This window comes from Dromiciops gliroides, chromosome 3, assembly GCF_019393635.1.
Source record: "Dromiciops gliroides isolate mDroGli1 chromosome 3, mDroGli1.pri, whole genome shotgun sequence".
NCBI classification, from domain to species: Eukaryota; Metazoa; Chordata; class Mammalia; order Microbiotheria; family Microbiotheriidae; genus Dromiciops; species Dromiciops gliroides.
In genome coordinates, this window is record NC_057863.1 from 6,230,795 (window position 1) to 6,255,048 (window position 24,254).

The 24,254-nt window shown below is 41.0% G+C and overlaps 1 protein-coding gene across 4 annotated transcripts in view; it reads right to left on the bottom strand.

The window, feature by feature from the left end:
* Positions 1–3,357: 3,357 nt before the first annotated feature.
* OSTN (osteocrin) overlaps positions 3,358–24,254 on the bottom strand; it is a 33,070-nt gene continuing 12,173 nt past the window's right edge. For 2 of the 4 annotated variants that reach the window (XM_043996192.1, XM_043996194.1), the window contains 4 exons: positions 24,081–24,179; positions 21,541–21,755; positions 8,419–8,515; positions 3,358–3,552 (listed from right to left, as the gene is read on the bottom strand). In XM_043996192.1, coding sequence (XP_043852127.1) covers positions 8,431–8,515; positions 21,541–21,755; positions 24,081–24,179 — 399 coding nt within the window. In that variant the 3' untranslated portion in view covers positions 3,358–3,552; positions 8,419–8,430. Of the gene's footprint in view, positions 3,553–8,418; positions 8,516–21,540; positions 21,759–24,080; positions 24,180–24,254 lie in introns of all 4 variants that reach the window. The other 2 variants (XM_043996191.1, XM_043996193.1) reach the window with 1 other exon arrangement.

Genomic DNA, 24,254 nt, shown 5'->3' on the forward strand with positions numbered 1-24,254 from the left:
ATGTGACTGTCAGAGTGGTCATCCCATTGGCTGGGGCTGTGTGGGGTGTTTCTAGGTTTGGGGGAGGAGAATTGGGCATTCGAGGTGGTAGCTGGAAAGTGACAGCGTTCTGCTGCGTATTTTCAGCTGCTTCCTGGGCGGTGGTATTTTTTCAGGTATTATAATTTCCCTTTCCCTTGATCCTACTGATCCTGTTTGTGTGTGTGTGTGTTTTTTAAAGTTCGTTCTTGTTAAAATAAATCCTGTTCTGTTTTGAGGGAGGCTGCCGGTCTCCTTCCTTGCCCGAATATTGAGGCGAACTGCTTAGCTAGTACTCCCCAATTAAAAATTGGTCCCCACATTACTTAGTAATAAGGAATAAAAGTTAAAAAAAAAGAAGTCAGAAGAGGGCAAGGTCTAGAGATAAAAAGAAATAATGAGTTCAATTCTGGATATACTGAGTGTAAGATGCTTATGGGACGCTCAGGTTGAGATGTCTGATAGGTAGTTGGAGATGTGTCTGGAGGTTAAAAGTGAGGGTAGGGCTATATAAGTATATATGAGAATCATTAGCATAAAGACGATAATTGAACCATAAGAGCAGATGAGATCTCAGAGGAAAAAAATACAACAAGAAGAGAAGAGAGCCCAGGACAGAACCTTGGGGAACCCCCACAATTAGCAAGCATATCTTGGATGAAGATCCAGCAAAAGAGACTGAGAAGGAGCAGCCACATATGTAGGAAGAGAAACAGGACAGATTAGTGTCATGAAAACCTAGAGTATTAAGAAGAAGAAAGTGAGCAACAACACCAAAGACTGCAGAGAGGTCAAGAAGGATGAGAATTGAGAAAAAGGCCATTAGATTTGGTAATGAAGAGATTTCTGGTAACTTTGGAGAACACATTTTCAGTTGAATGATGAGGTCAGAAGCTAAACTTTAGTTAAGAAGAGAGTGGGAAGAGATGAAGTGGAGGTGACTGTTCAAGATGCCCTTCACCAGGAGATTAGGCACAAAAGGGAGAAGAGATATGGGATGATAGTTAGAGGGCATGGGTGAATCAAGCAAAGATATTTTGAGCATGTGGAAGACATGGACATACTTGCAGTGCATTGGAACATGCACTTGTTGTTACTTGCTTTAAGTAAACACGACCCCTTACAAAGATTTTAAACTTCCCAGAAATACCAAGTATATGTGTTTCATGGGCTTAGCCTTCAGGAGCCACAGATCCTTTCCAATAAAGAAAAGGAGTAGAGTTTATGTTTATATATTTAAGAAATCTAATTATTTTAAAATAAATCTCTCTCTCTCTCTATACTTTTAAGTGGTTTTATATATACATGTATATTTTAAAAATCTAAATATTGTAACATAAAACTCTCTCTCTATACACACATATACATATATGTATATATGTGTGTGTATATATACCCACACATGCACACATATTTATATATGCATATATACATATACACATATGTATACATATATATTTAAAGTTGACTTTTTTTTTTCAAGCCATTGACCATGAAAGCTAAGGTCTTTGTCCATTGTACTGAAATACTATGAACACAATGTCTCAAAGTAGACCTCTTTTTTCACCCACTCTTGTTCCTTCCCTAATCTCTCAGAGTGTCTTGTCATTACTCTATCTAGCCTAGTCAAATCCAATTGAATGTCATTCACTCTAATCTAGTCTGATATATCCAATCTGATGAACCTTAAAACACTGTATAAATATTGCTTATTGTTTTCTTTCAATTCAGTGAGATGTAGTCCAGTAACAATTCTAATTGTAGCTGTTAATTACAATTTTTAAAGTCCAATAACACTCTAATATTAGTCCGATTGAGGTCAAAACAAGCCAAGTAATCCAATCCAATATGGCTCAGTCCAATCTAATCTAATCAAATGCAACACAATATAGCAAGTACTTATTGAGCCTCTGTTTCGTGCCCAAGAAAAGTGCTAGACACTGGTAAACAAACGGAACATGGTGAATGGAAGACAATCCCTGGCCTTAAGGATCATTCAAGGGCTACTAGGTAGCACAGAGTCCTGGGCCTGGAGTCAGGAAGACCAGAGTTCAAATCTGGTCTCAGGGACTTCCTAGCTGTGTGACTCAAGGCAAGTGCCTTCACCGCTATTGGCCTCAGTTTCCTTATATCTAAAATGAAGATAATAGCAGCACTCACCTCTCAAGGGTATTGTCAAAATCCAATGAGATAATTATACAGTGCTTTGCATACTGCAAAATGCTGTAGAAACACTGGTTGTTGTTCTTGACGAAGACAATGATGACGGTATTATATACGTGACTGGACCTTCTTGAGGTTCCAAGTGACTTGTATAATTGGTGCCCTCCTGTCTCAACCCGCCTTCTGGCTCAGCTATGTTGTATGTTCAGTGTGCTTTTTCTCGCCTCTGGGTTACAGATCACTTCCTTTTGGCTATGAGTAGCCAGTGACCCCCTTCTTCTCACGCTCTCTAGCTCTGCCTTCCTCCCTAGAAGCTTTAGGACCCCTTCTCCTGGCTGCTGCTTCTTCTGTTCAAAAGGGGCCTCCATTAAGGTGGACCAAAATGGCAATTTCCCCCAATTTATCAGAAAAACCCATATAATGCTGTGCAGACGTTTAGGCTCTAGACCGATAAGTGATGGACTTGTCATTACATTTAATTTAATTATGTGTTCAAAAACACCCAGTAAAGTGGTAAGAGTTCTGCCAAGCTGCAACCAGGGAATACGCGGCCTTAGCAACTTGCAGTCCTAAGGGCAGCACGATCTCCTCATGAGGAGTGAGAACCAGACTCTTGTCCCTCTTTCCCTAATATTCACATTCACATATTCCCTAATGTTCTTCTGGGTCTATGACTAAGTTAGGGATGCTTGAAGAACTTGGAAGCTGATAGGGAGGGCAATATGATCCAGGAAACTTCAGACTTCCACAAAGATGACAGGTTATTATTTGCAGCAAATAAAAAAAGTGAAGATTACTCTAAAGAATCATACGTGCCATTTACTTTTTTTTTAGTGAGGCAATTGGGGTTAAGTGACTTGCCCAGGGTCACACAGCTAGTAAGTGTTAAGTGTCTGAGGCCGGATTTGAACTCAAGTCCTCCTGACTCCAGGGCCGGTGCTCTATCCACTGCACCACCTAGCTGCCCCTTATAATCTCTTTACCTTCCCAAACAAAAAACAAATGAAAACTTTGCATCTTAATTTTCCAGGGCACATCTGCCCTGAGAAGATCCCTTGAGCCAAAGTGATCTCTCCTAATACTCACAAAAGCTCACACCTTCTATTGATTTCTGGCTGATATTTTGAAACATAAAGATTCTTTTAAAAAATAGGCTTTGGAGACAGCTTGCAGAGCTTGGGAGAGTTTTATTGAATGTTTAAAATGCAAAGGGCCACATACTGAAATGAGACATGTTTGGGGGCGTGACAGGGTTCTGATCTGATGCAGGGGAAAGGGAGGGCTTGGGGTTGCTAGGGGTTTATTTATTAGGACAAGACAAAAGTCTTCTCCATTGGGGTTTCTGTCACATATCATCCCAGGAAGCAGCATCTGCAGAGAGAATAAAAAAGAAGTTGTTAAAATGACCAATAAACAAAAAAAAGAAAAGAAACAACCCCCAGCGAAGCCCAGAAGCTCTGTCAGAAAGATGAGATGGGAAATCTCAGAGTCTTGCCAAATCTCACAACCATGAAGCTTGACCCAGAGGCCTGTCACATTTCCAGGCTCTGTTTTATCATCTCAGGCAATAACAAAGGAAGGCTATGAGTAGGAGAATGTTCAAGATAGAAAGAGGATGCCTGTGGAGTCACATTTTGGCCTAACTTCTCATCTTATCCTCAGAGAGGAAGTATGGTGCAGTAGATAGAGAGCCAGCCAGGAAGGTCCAGCTTCTGATAAATACCGGCTTTGTTATTCTGGGCAAATCACTTAACTGGTCAGTGGCCCAGGCAATTCATTCCAGCCTAGAGACTGCAGAGATGGTCCTAATGTGCAAACGGAGGAAATTCCCTACCAATGGAGTTTCTGATCTTGAAGCTGAAGAACAACTTGTACCTGGAGGATTGCACCAACTTTGGTTGGCTCCATGGACCAAGGGAGGCCTGTTGACTGCCAACTATTTGTGCAAAAGGAGGCATACAGATTTAGAGAACTGAACCTGGAGTCTGGAGGTGTGGGTTTGGGTCTCAGTTCTGCCACTTCTGTCTGGGTGGGTATGGACAAGCTCTGTAAACTATTGAGTTTCAGTTTTGATCTGTAAGGTTGGTGCAACATTTTTTTCTTCCAACCTCAGAGGACTGCTAGAAGAATGCCTTCTGAAAGCCTCAAAAAGTTATGGAAAGAGGGTATTTTAGTATGCCCAAATGACTGTGTCCTTTTCCCCTCGATTTCCTTACCTGACAGTCATCTTGGTTGGCTGGGCCTTTTTTTGGTCCAGTACAATATGTGCATCCAAGTGCATGGTGGTATCATTGTCTGAAGGCGATAGGAGCAGGAACCTTCAAATACATGATCTCTACTTCCTGGCTCTAGAGCAAATGCTCATTTCTCTGCTTTAGACAGTTTTGAAGTAATCTATTGTCTGGCCTTGGGTTTATTCCCCTGGGGAATCATTACTCTTTGGGCTCTTCCTGTGGTCTCTGGGGATTGGGGCAGCTAGGTGGCGCAGTGGATAAAGCACTGGCCCTCTATTCAAGGGGACCTGAGATCAAATCCAGCCTCAGACACTTGACACTAGCTGTGTGACTGTGGGCAAGTCATTTAACCCTCATTGCCCCCACTAAAACAAGAAGAAAACCTAAGGTCCCTGCATGGCTTAAAGGGTTAATCTAAGGTCTCCTTAGGGCTCTGGCAGAACAAAGTTAAGAGAAATGTCTTGACTGCCCCTGATTCAAGTCAGTAATTGTTTTTATTCTAACACTTACTTCCAAAAAAAAATCCGAATAAAATTCTTCTTTAAGGAAATTATGTCAATTTATTTTTAGTATAATTTAGAAGGACACATTTGGCAGCAGAAGTTGACTGAACACTGCTCACAACACAATCAGAATTTCATTTTAAAAGTTATGATTATTTGCAAATATCCCTAAATTCTGAAATGGGGACTACTTGCTCTAGAGTTAGGTTAGGTTTTGAACCCCAATCTTAGTCTCACGTTCTTGGGAGATTACAGGGGGTGTTTCATGTTACCTTACTCCCCAAACTATACTAGGATGATGAGATTCGAGTTGTGGGTGGAAATCAAGAAAAAATATGGCAATTTTGCCTAGCCCTAACCTCAAACCAAGCCCAACTCCAGTGGTCAGGGCAGCATTTGGCTTTAAGTTGTCAGGTTTAAAGTGAAAGCCAGAAGCTTTCACATCAAACCCCACAGAAAGGAAATAAGATTTTCATAAATTCAGATGCTATATCTGTCTGCCTTAGAAATATGAAAGAAGGAAGGATGTTCACCCAGCCATGCCAGATTAGCATCAAGAAGACTGTGGAAAGAATGCTAGACTCACAGTGAAGGGGCTTTTAGCTATGTGAATATGGGCAAGTCACCTCTCCTCTTGGACTAAATTTTCTTATCTTCAAAACAGGGATAATAAAGCTTATGCTACATACCTCACAGGATGACTGTATGCATAAAATGGGATAGTCCACAGAGAGTGCATTGTAAATTTAAATCTACTTAAACACAAGGCAAAAAAAAAGGTGGGGGAAGAAGTCAACTCAGGAATTGCTGACCTATGAGTCTTGAAAACCACATAAGCAATGGTAGGCAGAGCCCATTACCAGAAGATGCTGAGTTAAATGTACCATATGTAAATTAATTACTGGTGATGAAAAAGGAACATATCAAACTGTATCAAATGTATGTAACTGGCAAAGATGAAAATAACCGTTCGGAATCATTTATCTTTTTTTAATTATATAACTTTGAGGTTTTATTGGCATGGTTATGACATGGAAATTTGGATTGGAAGTGACCATGGCCAGATTTCCATGTTTGTATTGGTCTAGAAAAAAATACACTTTAATTTAGTGACTATTTAAAGCTTTGTCAACAATTAGAATTTCTGGAGTTTGTGAAACTGGGTCAGAAAACTAGTAGAAAATAGCTTTTGTGGCCTAGAAGATCATAAGGTTGTAGATTTCATGCTAAAAGAGGTCTTAGAAGTATTTGGTCCAAAACCTCATTTTTTACATGAGAAAACTGAGGCCTGGGATATCAACTAACTTTTCCAGTGTGTCACTGTCAATAAGCTTCAAAGGCAGATTTGACCCTGAGGCCTCTCACTCCATGCTCAATCAGTAGTACCCTGCCTCCAGTCATGGCTACGATCTGAAATGCTAACATGAGTGAGTATAAAATTTTTTAAATTTCTGTTTTGTTTTTTGTTTTTGTGGGACAATGAGGGCTAAGTGACTTCCCCAGGGTCACACAGCTAGTAAGTGTCAAGTGTCCGAGGCCGGACTTGAACTCAGGTCCTCCTGAATCCAGGGCTGGCGCTTTATCCACTGCGCCCCCTAGCTGCCCCGAATATAACTTTTTAATGTTAGGACACAGGAATGATCATTGAAAGCACTAATTCCCCTTTACTCTCTTCCAAATTCAAGCTTTGTCAAAGAAATAAGGGATAGACAGTGAGCTCTAGGAAGTGACTTGGATTCTGTAACAATCGGTCATTTCCTAAGTCAACAGTATTTTTTAACCATTAAAAAAACAACCACTAACTAACCCCAAATCATGAGCATAATGCAAATGTGGTTGGCGTATCTTAGTATGTGATTTGATAATGATGTTGGTTAAGTGGTTGGGTATCATATCTTGGGGTGTAGTCAATGAGGCATTCAATGTCTACAGTGATATGTAGGACTACAGATCATCTGGAAATAAAATCTCTTCAATAAGTTTCCTTGGGAGGCTATAAGTATGCATGTCTCTTTCTGTGTACATGTATGAATGTGTTTATGTATGTATGTAAATTTGGATGTGTTTTATCTGTGAACAAATGTAGGAAATGTAATTTTGAGTATGTATATGTTACTTAGTGTGTATGAATGTGTATTGTGTTCAATGGTATAAATGTGTGTGTGTGTGTGTGTGTGTGTGTGTGTGTGTGAATGGTGGGTGTGGTGGTGGTAGGTTTTGGCAGAAGTATCGATCACTTTGTTTGGTGGTGGTTGTGATGGACAGGAGGATAAAAAGGACAAGGGGTAGAGAACACAATGATCCCAAGTACATGCCTCTCAGGAGTTGATCAAGGTCTGAACCCATGTAAATGGAGGGCTGAACTCTCTGGGATGATGAGGACTTATTGCCCGGGAGGAAGCCAATGCTGTAACTAGATTTGTGCTACCTGTGTCTCTGAGGTATGTTGGCAGGGGGAAAAGTCAATAATACATGCAGGCATAATGATTGAGAACCCAAAGGGTTCTGGGGGCTGTAGCTCACTTAACTCAAGGGAAGCAAGATGGAGAATGTCAAAAGAAAATGCTGCCAGGAGAAGAGTAGGGTGGCAAACCTGCTTCCTAGGCTGCCTGCATAAGACTTTCATATTATGTCTATCTTAAGAAATGTTTTTGATCATTTGATAATTCAAAATCCATTTGCCTGTCCCATGAACAACAGTGTGCTAAATGCAGCGGTTCCAATACCAGATCAGTACACGCACTCAAGGACTCTTCATTCCATAATGCTGTCTATGATTGGACTGTGCCCTCCTTGCCAATAGAAATGCCATTGCCATTTGCCACTGCTTCTCTATCCTCCAAAAGAGAAATCTAGGGAGACTTGCTCTTTGGCTATAAAGTATCAAATGGGGTAAATGGTGGGATGGGTGCCCTTTGGCCCCAGGGAAAAGAAAGAGGTTCAATGAGATAAAACTGCAGAAAGGTTGATTGAGGCTTGAAGTTAGGAAGAGCCTCTAACCAAGGAACACTGGCTATCCCCAGGAAAAACGGGTTGCCTCTGCTACCTCTAGAGGTAATGGGTTCCCAGTCACTGAAGTTCCTCATGACGATTTTGGGTGACTTCTTGTTTGGTTTTGTGTCACAGTTTTTCAGAGATATGTGTTGGGCCAGAGGTAACTGGGATCTCTTCTAGCTCTGAAATTCCCTTATTCTGTGAATTGGTATTTACATTTTACTGGACGATAGGATCGATTCATATTCACTTATGTGTGTTTACCAGTAACATAGAAATGCATGAAGATATTTAATTGTTGATTTTATGTCAATTAAAAAATATAACATTATTTAGAACTGGCACCATTTATTATTCTACTAGAATGAATCTGAAATCAAGAAATCACATACGCCAGAAAAATCAGTGTCCAAGAGGAGAGCAAACATGCCTCAGTAACCGGGAGTCCATTCTGAATTGTTTCCAAGAATACCATTTACATCATGCCTTCATCACACTGTACTTACCCATGGATCCTACTAGCCCCTGGTGTTTGCAAGACGGTTGCTCCCAATACGATCAATGGGGACTCCGAATCGCCTTTTTGGAAGCTCAACCGTTTTTCTGGAAGACATGAGCATCAGGAAGGATGAGTTCAGAAGTAAAATGCACAGAACTACCCAGTGAACTTGAAATCAAAGGCTCCTAGATTGAATGCTGAAAGGGCCCTCAGAGGCCATCTAATGAACTTTATTTCTTGAGTGACTTGGGACACTGAGCCCCAAAAGGCTGAAGTGACTTGCCTGAGGTTATACAGGTAGCCCCAGAGTCGGGTTTGAATCTGTGTATTTGTGCCTATTTGCTTGAACACCTTGATTTCTCCAGTAACGGAGCCTGTGGTCTACCAGGTGTCTGAATGAACACTGGTCATGTTGAAAGGGAGCTGATAAAGTCTAGCAGCCTTTTGATTGGTTCATTTTGGTAGCTACTTAGTGCTACCCAAATCTCAAAATCCAATCTAGATCAAGGTGATCTGGTGTTTTGCTCCCAGAGTGGCAGGGTTCCACTGTATCTCAGAGAACCAAAGAGCTTACCTAGAACTTAGAAGTCATCTATGCCAACCAACTGTCTTATATAGAACTACCCTCTGCACCTCACTAACAAAGGCCATGCACTCGGGTGCTCAGGTTCCTCATCGATACAAGGGAATTTGGATTGGACTAGATCATCTCTGAGATCCTTCCTAGCTTTTGATATGATTCTATTTTCCACTTAATTCTGCCATGATTTGAAGTGTCTTGCAAAAATAAGTGTGTGTTAAAAAAAATAAGTGTGTGTTGTCTCCAATGGGTTTTGAATAGTCATGAAATTTTCTTCTGCCCTGCCAACCTCTTCCAAGGATGTGAGGTTGTTGGAGGGAAGGTGAATTATATATAATGAGATGACTGAAATTTATGAAAACACTTTAAAAAGCATAATGCATTATATAACCCTAAGGGACTAGATTCCTGTGCCTTGAACATGGTAGGCTGTGCTCAATGACCTTCATAGAAGTAAGGAAGCACAACTTGAAGCATACTCACACATAGGCACATATGGGCATGCATGCAGCATATGCATAGAGCACCTTACTACACTAGATATGGAAAAAAGCCAGAGGATGGGGCTGCATTGCCGAGAATTAGAGACACCTGCGAACATTCCCTACCTCTGGGCATGTGCTGGTTGTGTGAATTGGATAAGTCACTGACCCTGTTTCCCAAGCAACTGAGACTTTAAGGTATAGAGCTGGTGATGTGCAGGGAGAATTTTCTCAACGGGAGTTCTTTTGTACCAGCAAAATCTTAGACCTAAACTGAACTAAAATAAGATAACTGAAAGATTGTAATGACAAATACACATTGCAAACAAGAGCTTTCAAAAGACCCTCTGAGTAATGGGGAGAACTAAGGTAGGATGGCCCTTTAGGGTCTGCTGAAACAAGAATAAAGGTGTCTGGGAAAATGGGCTCTGGAGGTCTACTTGCTCTGGTTTTTGCCACAGGCTGTGGCTGCTCAGAAGTCAAAAAAATTCTGCCTATTTTCATCTGGACAATTTCCTAGAATGAAAATTTTTTGGAAAATCCAGTCACTTTGCCCTGCCTTTCTTCCTCCTTTCCCCTCCTCTCCCATCCTGTCTTCACCCACGCCCACAGACCTTTGAAAAACAGCAGCAGCAACAACAGCAACTCAGACTTCAGGCTGAGATACAAGCGCAGGCTGAGGGTGAGAGGAAAGCTTCACGCTGGCTCTTAGTCCCTCTTGTGACTAACTAATGCTATGACAAGCCTTAAACAATTTTAAAAGAAGACATTGAGGATCAACCCTCAAATTTTCTTCAAATAACCAAAGAGAAAATTGAGAATTATCCAGAAATTCAAGGAGAAAAAACATCTGTCTTTGGCACCCATTTGATGTCGCCTACTTGAAATCTCACTGCCAACTCTGCCCTTCCTTGGCCATCTCCCAGGAGGATGGATTGATTTTTCTCTGTCATGTTATGCACTTAGCTGTTGGGGCTTCGAGGAATTCTCCTGCCCCATCACAGAGTCTCATCATAGGAAGAGACCAAAGAGGCCAGCTAGTCCAGATCGCACCTTAAACAGAATTTCCCAGATGCCCACACTGTTTGAAGACTTCCATAGACAAGGCATGATGGTCTCCCCAAGCAGCCCCTCCAACTTTTGGCCAGCTCTGGGTTGATTCTGACTTTATTGCAGCTTCTCTTTCCCCCTCCTCACTATTGCTTCTGGTTCTTAGCAGAATAGAATGAAGAACCCTGCTACATGATAGGCTCCCTGTCCAGACGCACCTCACTTTATTGCACTTCACCTCAGTGTGCTTCAAAGATAGTGCACTGGTTTTGTTTTTTACAAATGGAAAGTTTGTGGCAACCCTGCATCAAGCAAGCCTTTCAGCACCACCTTCCCAGCAGCAATTGCTCACATCATGTCTCTGTGTCACATTTTGGTAATTCTCACAATATTTCAAACTTTTTCATTATTATTATATCTGTTATGATGATTTATGATCAATGATCTTTGATATTACTATTGTAATTGTCTTGGGGTGCCACAAACTATACCCATATAAGGTGGCAAATTTAATCAATAAATGGACTACGTATTCTTTTTGTTCTTCTGGTTTTTTTTTTTGGTGAGGCAATTAGGGTTAAGTGACTTGCCTAGGATCACACAGCTAGTAAGTGCTATGTGTCTGAGACCGGATTTGAATTCAGGTCTTCCTGAATCCAAGGCCGGTGCTCTATCCACTGCACCACCTAGCTGCCTCAGGAGTATGTATTCTTACTGCTGTAACTATCTCTTGACCTCTACTCAGGCCTCCCTATTCCCTGAGATACAACAATATTGAAATTAGGGCAGTTATGGGGCAGCTAGCTGGTGCAGTGGATAGAGCACCGGCCCTGGATTCAGGAGGACCTGAGTTCAAATCCGGCCTCAGACACTTAACACTTACTAGCTGTGTGACCCTGGGCAAGTCACTTAACCCCAACTGCCTCACTAAAAAAAAAAAGAAGAAGAGATGAAGCCAGTTAGCAACCCTATAGTGGCCTCTAAAGCGTTCCAGTAATAGGAAGAGTAGATCCATGCAGCAAACTTCCTGATTGTCATATTTTGAGAAATCGACACAGCTGCCCTGACCTGAAGGTCACCATCATCCTGGTCAGTTAGCAACCATCAACATCCAGGCTAGACCCTTCTTCCAATAGCCAAAAGGGTGTGACACCTGAAGCCTCAGATGATGGCTAGCAGTTTTAGCAATACATACTTTCATTGTTTTTTTAGACATAATACTATCACACCCTTAATAGACTACAGTATAGTGTAAGCACAACTTTTATATGTACCGAGAAAGCAAAAAATTCATGTGACTTGCTTTATTGCAACATTCACTTTATTGTGATATCCACCTAACCGCATTGGTCTGGAATCAAACTCGAAATATCTCCAAGGTTTGCCTGTACTTAAAGATCTTTCTCCACCTCCCAGCTCTGCCCCCACCATTCTCTTCTCTAAGCTAACCACACCCAGATGCTTCCATTGCTATACATACACATATGGCTTAAACTTGAGGCAGCTCAACATGTTGGCTTTTAGATTATCAACATCCTTCACAAACTTTTGCCCAGAATTGGATGCAGTGTTAGCTGTGTTCTGAATAGGACAAAGAACAGGAGGATGACCATTCATCTTTATGGTTCCTCCCCTAACACAGCTCAGGTTTATAGTAACATTTTTGCTTCCCATGTATACCTCTCATCTTCTATCTGGGTTGATGTCCACTGAAGACCTGGCATCTCTTTCATTCAAATGTCTGCCTAGTCAGGTCCTAATAACACCATGTGTTATTAATGGCTGCCTTTGTAGACTTTTATGTCTGCATGTAAGAAGTGCTAGATCATCTCCATCACCTGCTATCAGAATTTTTTTCATATTTATGATCCTGCAAATATGAGAATCTTAGAAACAGCTTCAGCTTCTGAAAGTTCACAAACAAATGAAATCCTACTGAAGACTAGTGGCAGGCCCCTCAAACAAGCTTTCTGTATCCACTGCTAAGTCTCCATGTCTATGCTAACTGGAGAAAAGAGATACACTAGAAGTACTTTCAGCTAGTTCACCACCAGGAGTCAGTCTATGATACAAAACTTCTACAAGGCTAAAATAGAAAACAGTTTAGATTCAGGCTTTTCCCTGTAGAATTGGAGGAAGCCTGTTCCATCCTTGGTTCAACCCAGATGTCATGTACTTATTACAACATACACAGCAGGAATTGGAATATGAACATCATTGGTATTCTGAAAATCATGACACTGCAATTGACCTTTTTAAGTCACAAAAGTATTTTCTTATTTTAAGAGAATAGATTCAGACTTAGATGGGACCTCAGAGGATATCCAACATAATCCTTTCATTTTACATGTGAGGACACTGAGGCACAGGGAGGCTAAATGTCTTATCCAAAGTCACACAGTCTATAAGTGGCAGAGTAAGATTTGAACCCAGGACTTTTGACTCCAGAGCCATTCTTTTAAACTGGCTAATAAATGGCCAACTACTACTAAAATAGTCCATAAAATAGTTTGTAAAACTACTAAATAGTTTATGATAACAAACATAAATACCTTTCTTTCAAACTTTTAAAATATTGTCATAACCTTCTCAAATAACTGAAAAACTCATGCTTCTTGAGGTTTGCTGTGGAATGGTTTAGATCCTTTAATGTCTTTCTCCAGCAAAGGATCACAGAGCGACTCTGGGTTTCAGGATGCAGTTTTGTCTCATGGTGGAGAAAAGTTTGGATGAGGGAAAGATGAGATAAAGATGTCCTGGAATGGGACATAACAAGGGGAGAGCTACATCTGTGTCCTGTGTGTTGGAGTTAGGACTGCCGTGCGATGTTAGACTTCCTTTCTTAGGATAGCAATATGGATGAGGGCAGAGAACATAGAAAGCTCATGACCTTAGGAAAGTCACTTCCCTCCCTGGCCCTTAGTTTCCATACATGTAAGATTAGGGAGTAGAATAGCCAACTTCCAAAGCCACTTCTTGCTCTAGGTCTAAGATCCTATGATGTGGGGCAGCTAGGTGTTACAGTGGATAGAGCACCGGCCTTGGAGTCAGGAGGAACTGAGTTCAAATCCGACCTCAGACACTTGACACTTACTAGCTGTGTGACCCTGGGCAAGTCACTTAACCCCAATTGCCTCGCCAAAAAAAAAAAAGATCCTATGATCTAAGGCTATAAAATTCTGAATAGTATGAACTCAACACAGCCATGCACCAAGTGATGGCTTATTAGACAGGGGCTAGATCACCTTGAAAAATCCCCAATCCAATCTGTATTATTAAGCAGCTAGCATGTGGTGGTACTGTGCTAAGGTGCTGAAGTTATATATAAAGGCAAACCATGAATGAGATAACTGTAAAGACATATTTTAAATAGAAAAAAATAAATTGTATTTCTCATAGAGAGAAGTTACCTTCTTATGGAATTCATTACCTCTAAGGGGTGGGCCTTGCTGAAAATGTAAATTTTATTTTTAAGGATTATATATCCTCAGCAAATAGGAAGCTCAGATGATAAGGGTTTCCTCAATAACCTTTGAGGAGGGATTCTTAACCTTAGTTGCATGGACCCCCAAGAAGTCTATGGACAGATTTCAAGGGATCTGAGAATTTTGTTGGGAAAAATGCAAGTTTATCTTTACTTAACTTCAGTTACTTTTGTGATTATAGGTATTTTATTTTATTCATTTAAAACATTAAATGGGCTTCATAAAAATGTCGGAGCTCAGAGTACCATTGATAGAAAAAGGCTGAGTTTCTGCCTTGGTCAAGTTTGGTTTTAAGAGGGAGGATCTCCTCACTCTGATTTTAGCACCAAAGTACTGAGCTAGCTGGACCTTAGTCCTGATCTTTATCAATTCCATCAAATGGATATTTATGTATGTGCAAGCTATATGAGAAACTTGTGTCCCTATGATCTGCTTGCCATTAGCAGATGAATATATTGATGGGAAGGGGATGAGGGAGATGATGCTTTGGAAAAGGACATGCTAACAGGTAGGAACTTCTGAAGGCAAAGTATTCGGAGGATATGCTGTTGAGTTTCTTAGTCTCATGCATTTCATAACTGTAGAGGTGTTGCAAGGGAAAAGAGGCAAAAACATGAAGCGAATTGTGCTTGAAAACAGGTTCAGAGTGAGGTTTGGCTTAAGGAGCAAGCTTCCACAGGTGTAGAGAAGATGAGGTGGTATCTTTCCTTCTAAGATCTAAAGGAGAAGAGACAGAAGAGAGAAGACAGAACATGGGAGAGGTTGAGTGTTTGTGTATGTGTGCAAGGACATCTGTGTGCACATGCTGGCAGCTGCGTATGCTTCTGTGTGCATGCGTGCTTGTGACCGCATGAGTGAATATCTGTGTCTATGTGCTTACATGTATGTTTGTGTCATCACGCATACTTTTATGTGCACATTTATATCTATGTATACATATATGTTTATGTCTGTATGTAGGCACGTGTTTGTGTGTACATATTGTGTTTTCTTTATGTGATCTCAGATCAATGAGGTTTGACATGTTTTTTGTTTTGTCCTGGCAAGGTTTCTTATCCAGATGTCCATTTGTTCTCCAATTTTTCATCTCTTTGGGGCCTAAGCCTTACTAAGGCTATTTTGAAATAATTTTTCTTGAATATTAAACAGATGTTAAATGTGTTCTAGAGATCATTGGAAGAGCTTAAGGCATGAATGTTTTCAGTAGGATTTAAACAGATAGAGATCTCAAATACAAAACCTTTTCTGGGTGAACAGGAGGAAAGGAGGGAATGAGAGATGTGTCCTCACCACATAGGATAAGAGAGGATGATCTATGATCAACACTGATGGATAGAGTATTCATATCAGTGAGATGATGGGCTCAATGATGGATTATAATATATAACATATACAGACATAGAAAAATACAGCTAGATGGGTAGATAGTTGATAGACAGAAGGAGAGGTGGATGGATGGGTATGTGAATATTTAGCTAAATAGAAGAGAATATATTTCAAATCATTGTGCCTCAGTTTCCTTATCTGTAAAATGCCATGTGGACTTGATGGCCCTGTGAGGTCCCTTCTAGCTCTGCTTCTATGCAATGCTGGGAAGAGTGGACACATTGGTGATACTACTTTGCCAATGGAATACCATCCATGTGTTTCCATGTTAAAACCGTAGGTATTTTTGAGAAGTGACACTTGCAAGAGCTTTTGACACAGTTTGTATAAACTTACATATACAATGTAGACTCCATTATTTTCTATTCTTTTTTTATGAGGCAATTGGGGTTAAGTGACTGGCTTAGGGTCACACAGCTAGTAATTGTTAAGTGTCTGAGGTCATATTTGAACTCAGGTCCTCCTGAATCCCGGGCTGGTGCTCTATCCACTGTGCCACCTAGCTGCCCCTTTTCTGACTATTCTTACAAACATGACTGTTTTAATTGTTTAACTGTAAACATAGTATGGCAGACAGTGATGGGGAGAGTAATTCTGGTTTCTAATATAAATGAGCAGGAACAACCCTAACTCTAGCTATTTAAGTACCCAACCAGTCTACTATTTATTAATGGAATTCTATTACCCCAGGGACAGAAACAAACTTGAAAGCTTCTGAAATTCTACACTAAACCTATATAAGAGTAATATTTCAATCCATTACAAAAAAAGAAAAAAAAAGGAATGTAGGACATCTGTTTATTTTTTCCCCTCTGAGAAAGTTCCAGCCTTCAATATTTGGCTGTTTGAGTTTTCATTGAAAGAAATCTAAAATATTTTTTCATGAATAAACAGACTATTTTCCTTCATTTCATTTAACTCAGAAATGGATGAAAAAAATAATGCTGTTTGAGATGTATCCTCCTCAATTCTGTCCTTTCTGCCTAGACCTTTGTGCTTAGACCACAATGAGGATATCTCACACTTGAAAAACATTTTTTTTTTTCAGAAAGAGCACACATGGATAAAAGGATGTGAATTCAAGTTGATGTCTGGCCAAAATGAACGAAGCAGCTTGAAGTCATCTTTAGACTTGGGAAGACTGGAATGAATGGAAGAATCTTTGCTTATTCACCTTCAACCATTCTTTGACTCAAAGAATATTCCAAGTGAACTTATTTTTTCGGGGGAGCGGGGCAATGAGGGTTAAGTGACTTACCCAGGGCCATAGAGCTAGTAAATGTCAAGTGTCTGAGCCTGGCTTTGAACTCGGGTCCTCCTTAATCCAGGGCTGATGTTTTATCCACTGTACCACCTAGCTGCCCCAAGATAACTCATTTCTACCAAGTGCTGGGATGCAGTATGGAAGAGGATGGAAGCAATGTGACCAGTGATCTGCGTTGCAAATACTGTGAAGCGTACTAGAGAAATCACCCAACTCTTGGAGTCAGGAGAGACAGGGGCAATTCATTTCAATTCATTTCAATTCAACAATTACTGATCAATCCCTATAATGTGTCAGCACAAATAAGAGATACAAAGACAAATTAGCCCAAACTGATTGATTGATTGATTCTAGGGAGAGGAACCAGCATGTAAATAAGTGAAAAATATTCATTCAAAAGTAATGAAGGCTACAGTTCTTGGTGGGGGTAGGGAGCTTATGGACAACCACGGCCATTCTGAAAATTCTTGAGGGGCAGGCTTTAGCTGATCGCGGAAAGAATTTGGGGGTTCTTAAAGTGGGGGAGGAAGGTGAGCACAGCATAGAACAAGCCTGCAGAATGGAATAGAGATGGAAAATAGGACTGCCTGCTTTGGGTTCTAAATCTGGCTTTTAGGTCCATAATGAATTTCTGGAGCCTCAGTTTCTGTATCTTTAAAATACAGATTATAAGTATAGCTAGGACAGCCAGGTGACACAGTGGATAAAAGGCTGCATCTGCAGTCAGGTGGACTTATCTTCATGAGTTCAAATCTGGCCTAAGACAGATTAGCTAGGTGACCCTGGGCAAGTCACTTAATCCTGTTTGCCTCAGTTTCCTTGTCTGTACAATGAACTGGAGAAGGAAATGGAAAACTACTCCAGTATCTTTGCTAAGAAAACACCAAGGGGCAGCTAGGTGGCGCAGTGGATAGAGTACGGGCCCTGGATTCAGGAGGACCTGAGTTCAAATCCGACCTCAGACACTTAACACTTACTAGCTGTGTGACCTTAGGCAAGTCACTTAACCCCAATTTCCTCACAAAAAAAAAAAAAAGAAAAAAGGAAAGAAAACACCAAATGGGGTCATGGAGAGCCATGACTGAAAAATGACTCAACAGCAACCAAAGTACTCATAACACTTAGATCAGAGGGTTGTTGTGAAAAGAAAAATATATCTTCTGATAAAAGTAGGGGGACAGTTGGGTACACTGCCACTGTATTCAGATGACCTGGGTTCAAATCCTTCCACTGTCACTTAGAGCCTGTGTGACACTGGGAAATCATGCTATATCCCTGGGCCTCAGTTTCCTCTTCTGTAAAATGAGAGGTTAAACTAATTGTCCTCTGAGTTCCCATCTACCTCTAGGTCTTATATTAAGCGTAATAGCATCATATTTAAAGCCCATATCACACCTTATTTCACAATTGAGGAAGCTGAGACCTGCAGAGTGAAATGGCATCTAAGGTGACATCAATAGCCAAGCAGCGGAGCTAGGTCACTGAACTCAAATCTAAAGTTCTTTCCAACCTTACCAATGGGATTTTTTGGCTACAAAAAAGAAAATCCTATGCTTATCCTCAGTTTCCTTCAGTGTGAAAAGGGAATTTAAAAAAAAGAAAAGAAAAACGGCCAGCCCTAAAGAGAGCTGTCAAGAAGAGATAGAAGAAACTTACTCAATGGTGTGCACATCATGGAAGCATATTTCTTTTTGAAAATTGCACTGAGACTTTGGGGACAGAAAGAAAAAAAACGGGTCCTGGTCATCAGGGTGCTTTTTATTTATAGGCATTCATCCCATCCCCCATCCTTGTCCCTTTCCACACTTGTCCCCTTCCACACTTGTCCCAATGCCTGGAATGTACCCTCTTATCACACCAACCTTAAAGAATCCTCAGATAGCTGTGAGGCTTAACTTAGATGGCACCACCCACAGAAAGTCCTTCTTGATTCTCGTAGGTATTTGTTTTTGTTTTTGTTTTTGTTTTTTTTTAGTGAGGCAATTGGGGTTAAGTGACTTGCCCAGGGTCACACAGTTAGTAAGTGTTAAGTGTCTGAGGCCGGATTTGAACCCAGGTACTCCTGACTCCAGGGCCAGTGCTCTATCCACTGCGCCACCTAGCTGCCCCTCTCATAGGTATTTGTAAATTCTCCTTCCTCAAATATTGTACTATTTAGCTATTCTATGTTGTATAACACAAATAGAATGGAAACTCCTTGAGAGCAGGATCTGGCTTTTGTTTGATCCTTTATTCCCAGTGCCTACACAGTGCCTGGCACTGCACCTAATAATTGTTTGTTGAATTGAATGCACAAGTGATGGGAGATGAGAGGCAAGATTTCACAGAGTTGGTGACAGCATTTTTTTTTTTTATGTTCCAGTACTCCAAAGAGAAACTTTGCTCTTGTCTTGTATGAATGGAGTTAGGGGTCTGACAGTTAGATATGGGCTTACATATAGTGGTGTGGAGTTAGGGTCTGGTGGGTTTGGGATAGCCCTGTTTTGAATATGTATTTGATCCATGGTGCTCTAACAGGCATGTGATCCATTGTAAAAGGTATGATCATAAAGGGCAAAAGAGGGCACATGGCTTCTCTTCAATGCTCAAGGGCACAGGAACAGCTCTACTGCTCATTACCTTCTGAAAAGGAAAGACTGCCCATACAAGCTCTTGCTTCTGTATCAGAACACCTAGAGAGCACTTTGCTGTTGAAGTAAGGATCCTGGTTTCCTGGACTGCCAATATTTTCTTTAAATATTTAATTTTTAAGGATAGTAGAAAAGGACACAACAGCTACCAATAAGTGATCAAGGCCATTTAATGAAGCCCTGAAAAAAGTTGGGCCACATACTGTCTCCAGACACTCACTCTTGATCACTGGCCCCGACACTCACTTTCGTTTAGGCTCCTAGATGTAGAATGATTTCCTGCTTCCCAGGTCTTTACTTTTCAGTACAGTCCAACTGGTGCCATGAATCACAGCATTTGTACATCATTTGTATTCGGTTACTGACAGACTACTTACTGTACAAGAAGCTGCTGTCTTGGGCTGGGGGGTGGGATGCTATTTCATGTAACATTAGGCAACTCACAGAGCTGACATCAGCTTACATTCAATATTTCAAGACTGGCTACACACGGGAGAGAGTTATTAATAGAAAAATAATAACTGAGACCCCCCTGGCCTTTTGCCTACAGACTCTCAGTTCAGCCTCCTAACTACGCTGTGTGCTAGGGTTAGGGTTAGCCATTATTCTTCTTGTATTATAGGTAAGGAAACTTCAGTTTAGAGAGGCCAAGTCACTTTCCCAGAGTCACTCAGCTAGTGTAATAGGCAGGATTTGAATGCAGGTCTCTCCTGATTCCTGGTACACAACCCTATTTGTAATACAAGTCTGCCTCAGTCAAATAACTCCAAATAGCTTTTCCCCTCAATTGGTTCCTTTTAACTGTTATGTGATGCAAGTGATACTTGGCCTGAGTGTTTTTTTAAACAGACAAATGAGCTGAGTCAATGATTTATTGCAGAGGACAGACTCTCCTGCTTTCTATACAATTTCATATCATTACTGATTCTTAGAAGGAACTCCTTCTAATGAAATTGTATACAAAGCAGATAATCAGAAAGTACATTTAGCTGAGATTTAGCCCCTTTGATGCCCACACTGTTCTGATAAATAGAAATGGGTAAAAAATAAAGTTGATTTTAGGGAACTATTAAAAATAAAAAAGAAAGGCAAAGAAGATTCTGTGAGGTTTGACTAGACTTAGTTCTTCTGAGGTTTTGAGCTAGAAGGGGCTGTGGACACCTTTTGGTTCAGACCCCTTATCTTTTTTTTGGCAGGAAAATGAGGGTTAAGTGACTTGCCCAGGGTCACACAGCTACTAAGTGTCAAATGTCTGAGGCCAGATTTGAACTCAGGTCCTCCTGAATCCAGGGCTGGTGCTCTATCCACTGCGCCACCCAGCTGCCCCCATCAGACCCCTTATCTTATGCATGAGGAATTTTGGCCCAGGGAATCTAGTGGCTTTCCTAAGGTAGGTAGTACTTGCCACAGGTAGATAGCAGCCCAGGTGGTATTTTAATGCAGATCTTCTGTGTCCGAGGCCTGTATCCCTTCCCACTGCCCTTGCCTCGTTCTTAGACTTCTCCCCCATCTCAGCACTGGGCATGGCCTTTCAGAATGATGAACTCGAGGTCATCGAGATGATTCTCAATTGTCAAAGAAAGATTCAATGATTATCACACAACTGTAGTCATTCAGAAACAAACAGCTGACAACATGGACAATTTGGAAAGGATGTTCAATGGGGATTGCAGGGAGAAAGATTTTCTGAAGCTGATTCAGTTAGTCATGAATGCAATTATCCAGAATCCTTCCTGTGCTCTTATACTCTAGTTAACTGAGGTTTCACTGTGCTAAATTCTGTGCCTACTATAATCCTCTGGTGTGTGCGTGTGTGCGTGTGTGTGTGTGTGTGTGTGCGTGTGTGCGTGTGTGTGTGTGTGTGTGTGTGTGTGTGTGCGTGTGCGTGTGTCCCTGTGTGCACATGGATAGGTCCCCAGTATGATAACCATAGTTAGCATGATCCTGAAATAAATAAACCGTGGGATAGAGGGATAGATGGTTGCCCTCTCCTCTGATTTTCCTCCTGCTATACCAGTGTTTGGTCCCTAGTGCCCTCCAGCAGTGGTGAGTTAATGCGACTGCCCTAACAGTTAGTGGCTTCCTAAATCCCTGCTCAGATTCCTCTAAGAGAGCTTGCTCCCACCCACATGGTGAGAACATGGCTTGTTGACAAGAAGATTTGAGTTACTCTTTCCACAGACCTTCTCATTTTTCAGAACTTAAAGCTGAAGAAGAGCCCTTGCCCTTGGCCCGCAGATGTGTTCACTTACCTCTGTTTGCCTTTGATGTTGAAGGATCCAGCTGAGAGTCGGTCCAGTGGAGCCCCAAAGACAGGGAAGCTCCTTTTCCTCTTGGTCTCAATTACGTCATTTTCCAGGGATACCAGCTCATCGAGGAATAGGAGTTTCTGGCTTAGTTCAGTGGCAGATTTCTCTTCGGTGTTTTCAGTGTGGGATTGTGCACTCTCAGCTATGGAGTTAATGGCCTGCTGGATAGAAGATTTTCATGATCATTGTTATTGATGCGAAAATAGCCAAAGACATTTGGAGAGTCAGTACTCTCCTCATGACTCTGTTGCACTTGCATGTTTAGGGATATTCACAAATTTCCTTGTACCATCAGAATGGGATCCAGGCAGAAGACAAATGCTTCTGGTATTAAAAATGGGGACATGGGGACTATTCAAAAGGATCCAGGTAACTATGAACATGGACAGGGATGGAGCCAAGGCTCTAAAAAACTGTTCTTCCAAGTGGAGGATCTTGTTATGAAATCACATATGAAGTCCCACCGACTTTTCTACAAAAATCTTCAGTCCCACAAAGGAACCATCAGTTCTCCTAATAATTGCCCGTCACTTAGCAAAAAGTGTCCATACTACCTTTGCCTGAAAATTTCTGTCCATAGAAGTAGATTGACACACTCATGAAATCCTTGAAATTTGGAAGGTCTGGCTATGAATCCTGGCTCTTCTACTTACTGCCCGTGTGATCTTGGTCAAGTCATTTCCACTCTTGGAGCCTTCATTTCTGCATCTCTTGATTGAAAGTGTTTAATTCAATAAATTAAAATAAATAAAATGAATTTAAATTAAAAAAGAAAGGGTTAGACTAGATGCCCCCCAAGGTCTTTTCCAGGCTGAGACCTCTAATGATCATGCTAAGTAGCCTCCTAGACATGGGTAGAATTTTAGTAATTTTAATATATTTAAACAAATTTACTCACTTCACTTAAATAAATATTTTTAGAAATAAATATTGGACTTATTGTAGGTAAATGTGGAATTCTCTTCGAAACTGGTATTGAGGAAAGCCTTAGGCTGGGTTTCTTGAATTAACTGATTCTGCTAATGTCATTCTTCAAACCATCCAGATTTGGGCCTGTTTCATTATCAGGTACTGAGACCATCCTTCGCCATTTAACCTGCCCCAGTGTCTGCAGTCTATTCTGCTCTCCCTTTTTGAGTGGGATCAGGTAATGACACAAATATGTTTAGGACACTGAAAGGCATTCACTCATTAGTACCATATCATTCCTTTTTATCAGACAGGCCGAGAGGAAAGTCTAAAAGGAGTGGAAGTCTAGAAGTGGGTTTTCATTTTATTTTATTATTTTGCTTCTAGGGCAGGGCAAAGTGCCCTGCAGGGACAGGCCTGCAGCAAAGAGCCCATTACCTGCTTCCTTTGTCTGATACCACCAAGTCATAATATAGTAGAAATGAATGCCCAGCATGGTTTGCGAAAGTCAGCAAACTCTTCCTTGAAACCAAGTAAAAGAAAATGTAAAAGGATGTGAAGTACTAATAAGAAGAAAGATACTCTCTGGAAGTAGAGGAAAATCATTCTCTTTTAATAACTGTCAGGCAGTATTTTGAGGACCAGGACTGAGTGCAATGGACCATTTATACTGAGAAAGACACAGAGTCCTGCTATGATAAGAAACCGGTCCTTCTGATGTCTCCACATACTCGAAGACCGAGAAAGCAAAAAAGAAATAAAAGAATCTAAATCTGTATGGATGAGGCAGTCCATGTCTTTTCCTTTTTCCTTTGGTCAAGGAAGAGACACATCAACTGAGGCTTAGTTCTTTCCACCAGCACTCAGCTCTAAGGTCACAGATATGACTGTATTTGGATTGGGTTATCTTTTGTTGTTGTTGTTGCTTGTTTGTTTGGCAGAGCAATGAAGGTTAAGTGACTTGCCCAGGGTCACACAGCTAGTAAATGTCAAGTGTCTGAGGCCGTATTTGAACTCAGATCCTCCTGAATCTAGGGTCAGTGCTTTATCCACTACACCACCTAGCTGCCTCCTTGCTTGGTTTATCTTTACCCCAAATCTGGCATCTATTAAAAGGGATTATCTCTTGTGTTTTATGTCTCAGATTCAATTCAGTTAAACAAATATTTATTAAGTGCCTACCATGTGCAAGAAATTGAGCTTGGTTCTGGGGAATCAATGATGGAAATCCCAGACCTTATCCTCTGGGGGCTTCCATCCTTTTGGGATAACTCAGATGTGAGTACAGGTAGCTATAATCAGAGTTAATATATGGACATTCTTTTGCCATTTTCTCTATCTTGCTGCAACCTTCAATTGACCAAATTGCAATGTGATTACAAGCTGAATTGGTGCCTATTTAAGTCTGTCACTTTATATTTCATAATAGGAAAATTGAAGAAAATTGGCCAAAAGAATGCAATGATTTGCTTCAATATTTGTTACCAGGTATCTATACTGCTGGTGAGCTAGATTTGGTTGATATTTCCTTCAAGAAAGGCATATATAAGACACTCCAAGATCATTTCCATTACCTCTGGTGTTGCCTCGACCCCGGGCCCTTTGCCAGTACTCCACTGCATCAGGAAAATGGCCAGGATCAAGTGAGTGGCAACAAATCTCCAGTCCAGCATCTGGAAAACAGAGCACACATAGTCAATAGACTTCAGGAAAGAGGCATAAAATCACTTAAAACATGGCTAAATTAC